The 3,782-nt window shown below is 33.9% G+C and overlaps 1 protein-coding gene across 1 annotated transcript; it reads right to left on the reverse strand.

The window, feature by feature from the left end:
- Positions 1 to 326: 326 nt before the first annotated feature.
- On the reverse strand, positions 327 to 1,139 carry LOC124355784 (piggyBac transposable element-derived protein 3-like). Its single transcript, XM_046806938.1, has one exon. It carries the CDS (start codon positions 1,137 to 1,139, stop codon positions 327 to 329), a length of 813 nt encoding a protein of 270 aa, XP_046662894.1.
- Positions 1,140 to 3,782: the final 2,643 nt, after the last annotated feature.

A 3,782-nucleotide genomic window follows, 5' to 3' on the forward strand; every position in this document is an offset into this window, starting at 1 on the left:
AACACATTTCATTGTGGTATTCTTTTTGCATTGTCCACATCTTATTTGTTTTTCTCCTTTTGAAATAAGATGGTTTGTTTTGTCATACCGAACTGGTGACTCGTTTGTCCACTGCAGACACATTTTAAAGTGGTCTTCATAATGTCAAACGAGTTGAATGTGATTTGAGGTATGTCAGTGAGATTTCTCTTGTAAAAGAATAAAGATCCAATCGTTTGTCCTTGTAGGTATTTGTCCAACGGAAAAACATTCCAGGCATTGTTAATCGATACATTTATTGGAAACATGAGCAACTGCCAATACCACTTTTTGCCACGAATTCCAATTCACAGTTTTGACACATTTTCATCGAGTCTGTCTACGCCGCCCATGTACTGATTGTACATTACAACACAGGATGGTTGGTTGACACTTGTATGTTTCTTCTCAGCAGCACTCCAGCGACGAACTTTACCAACAGGCTCGACTCCACATGCTGTTGACGCCACGGTGATAACGTTGTTATCATTGTACCGCACCAAAGTAACATTGGAATCTTTTTCAGTAATTTGATCAAAAGATCCTCTTGGCATCTTTGACACGCTCTTTACATCTGAAAGTGGTGCTTTCTCCACGCGGTTGGCACGGATAGTGCCTGCGGCATTGTGACCTTCCTCTGCTAGTTTTTCTAAAAGAACCACGGACGTAAAAAAGTTGTCAAAATACAAATTGTACCCGTCTGGTCTCTGAGGAAGTTTTTCACAAAGGTTAAGGACAACGGAAGCTCCCACACCTACTTCTGGGTATTTATTCCCTGTATTTGCTCCTTCATATAGATTGCCTTGGACTAGGTAACCAGATCTTGTACAAAGGCACCATGCCTTGTACCCAAACCGAATAGGTTTTCCGTGTATGTGTTGTTTTGTACTGTGACGGCCATAATAAGGTATCATGGATTCGTCTACACTAAGATTTACATCACCCGCAAAATACTTTAACCAACGCTTATTTAGCATCTTCCAAAGTGGGGAGACCTTAGCAAATTTTGTATTTGGGTCCAGATCATTATTGTTGCATACATGTAAACATCTCATTATGTTTAGGAATTTGTTTCTTGGCATTGCTTCCGCAATACCCTTGTTCCAAACATCATCCTTCATCTCCTAATACATTTTTACCCGAGGGACTTGACAGTACCCGGACTCTAATAAAATTCCTATGAAACAACGAATATCTTCGATTGTATGTCCAGATGGTATACAATCCCTTGGAAGCAGCATCTGGTTAGTATAGTCACAGATAAGTTTGATGACATCGTCATCATAGAACATTTCAAATAACTCAACGGGTGTTTTTTCATTGTTGTGAAGCCAGAAAGGAACTTTCCATTCCTTCTCAGAAAAAGGAGGAATATCCTTTTTTCCCCATCTGCGTTCATTTGGCTTTTTCTTTTTTGTAGGAAGCTTTTCAGATTCAAGTGCTTGGTTTACTGAAGTAACAGAACTATTTGCAGACGGTGTACAATCAGGACTGTTGACAGGCGAACGAGCTGCATTGTCAGGGGGTGCTATGGCCTGATTTGTAACTGCTTCACTAATGGAAATTACTTCAGAGGTTACCTCATTCTCGTTCACCAAAGTTACTCTTGCTTCAGCATCGGCTAGAAGCTGGTGTCTTGTTAGCCGATTTAGGTCCACCTCATCTTCTTCGCCGCTGTCCTCATCTGAGTCGTTTACGTTTGTTGGTGGGTTGATATACACTCTGGCGCTCAACACGTGGCAGTCGGACTCAATAAGGTTCAGAATTTCATCCAAGGAATACCTAAAAAGTTCAGTACGTATAAATTTCTCGTAAGGAAATAAATGAAATTAGTTGGTAAAAAAAAACAAAGCAAAGAAAAACTAGTAGAAGCCTAGGCCTACTTGTTATATATCACCTAGTGATAAATAGGCATGATATTGATAAGATAAAAAAGTGTAATGTTTATAAAAACACAAAGAGAACCGAAACTTTACATTTTATGTACACGTGACCTCTCGTGACCGCTGTTCCATTATTGGAACGCTAGAGTTTACGATAACCTAAAACTGGCACTAGTAAACATTTGACTAAAATTAGTACATATAATGTTTCAAAGCCTCTATAAAACATAAATAAAACCAATCTCATATAATTACACAAAACAATTATGTAGTTATATACTTACGTTTCACTTGATGACATGGTGAAAATAAGTGATCACATGTGGAAGAAGACAGACAACAGAAATCAGTCATGTATGAGTCCACTGTTTCAAAACCTGCTACAGTATAGCCAACACAACACTTTAGGGAGAATTATTCCCTTCTCTGAGGGAAATCCCGTTTTTTGGGAAATTATTATTTTAATGTTCCATTTTTGGAACAACGGTCCTAAATGGGTTAATAAATTTAATAACGGTTACAGTTAATCCTGTAATAGTACATTAGTAATATAGCAATAAAGAATAATTTGTATTTGTACAACAAAGACACTTTTATGGGAGATCTCACAACCTGCTTTGGAGAGAATGAAACGTAAATTAATATTCTCATAGTTATTGGAGAGACGTTAATTGTATTTTAAAGTAATGCATTCAACTATTTTTGAGTAAAAAACTCACAATTGTCTAAGACGTTTTTTCTCTTACAGATAATTTTATGAGATTAAATAGGTCTATTATACATAAATACAAGAAAAGCTATGAATGTAAATATGGTATTCAAATTGAAAATCGATGGTTATTGTATGCTTAGTTTATTTTTTTCATAACATAAAGTTTCTAAAAGTAAAATGTGAAACAGACATTTAATTACTACTTGTAATATTACAATATAGATTTTAGTTTAAAAACACAATTTGTGTAGCAATTTTGAGTCAATTGTAACTCATATATTAAGGATCCAACGCTGCATGAAACAAAATCTTACATTTCGTTATGGCGGACGTTTCCCTTAGCATTATCGTTGTCAGTGAGCAGGGAAATTGAGAATTTCCGGTCCGTCAAATTCACATCTTCTGCAGTATCACAGGAGAACATGAAAGAGATTATACTCCAAAATTTAAGAAGTGTGTCACATTATTCCATGTATTTAAAGAGTTTTTTTTATTGAAATTTTTAATAGGATTACTGGTAAATTATCTGACAGCGCTATAACTGTATAATAAACAATACCAAACAAATTGTGTTAATATATACATTTCAGATATTAAAGAATCTAAACGAAATCTCAGGGGAATTAATGTTAACCTAAATAGTGTGTACTCTGTAAAATATGAGATTTTTGACTTCGACTGTCTGTTATTATGTATGCTCAAGTATTTCTTATACTCAAGAGATCCTAATAATTTCAATTATAATAAAATCTTTATTTTTATTTGAAAAGGTATAATAAATAAGGATAAGATCATATTATGTTCATCAGAGTGCATGCAAAATCAAAATATACTGTATTAAACAAACTTTTCTCAAATTTAGTTTGAGTTCTAAGAGAACAGTTATCATTTTATTAACAAACCTATAGGACCTATGAATACGATATATATATTTATATTTCCTAGTCGGAAGACGTAAGGGACGTCTAATGTTGTAACGCTCTAAGTCTCGAAAAATGATCGAGATAATATAATATAACAAAATGCTTATGTAACATATTAATTAAACATATTCTTATACATATATATGGATATATATATATATATATATATATATATTTATTTATTTACATATATGTATTCTTATTATATTAATGTTTATATATAATTTCTAAATAAATAATATTATA

The sequence above is a fragment of the Homalodisca vitripennis genome, chromosome 2 (assembly GCF_021130785.1).
Source record: "Homalodisca vitripennis isolate AUS2020 chromosome 2, UT_GWSS_2.1, whole genome shotgun sequence".
Classification (NCBI taxonomy): domain Eukaryota; kingdom Metazoa; phylum Arthropoda; class Insecta; order Hemiptera; family Cicadellidae; genus Homalodisca; species Homalodisca vitripennis.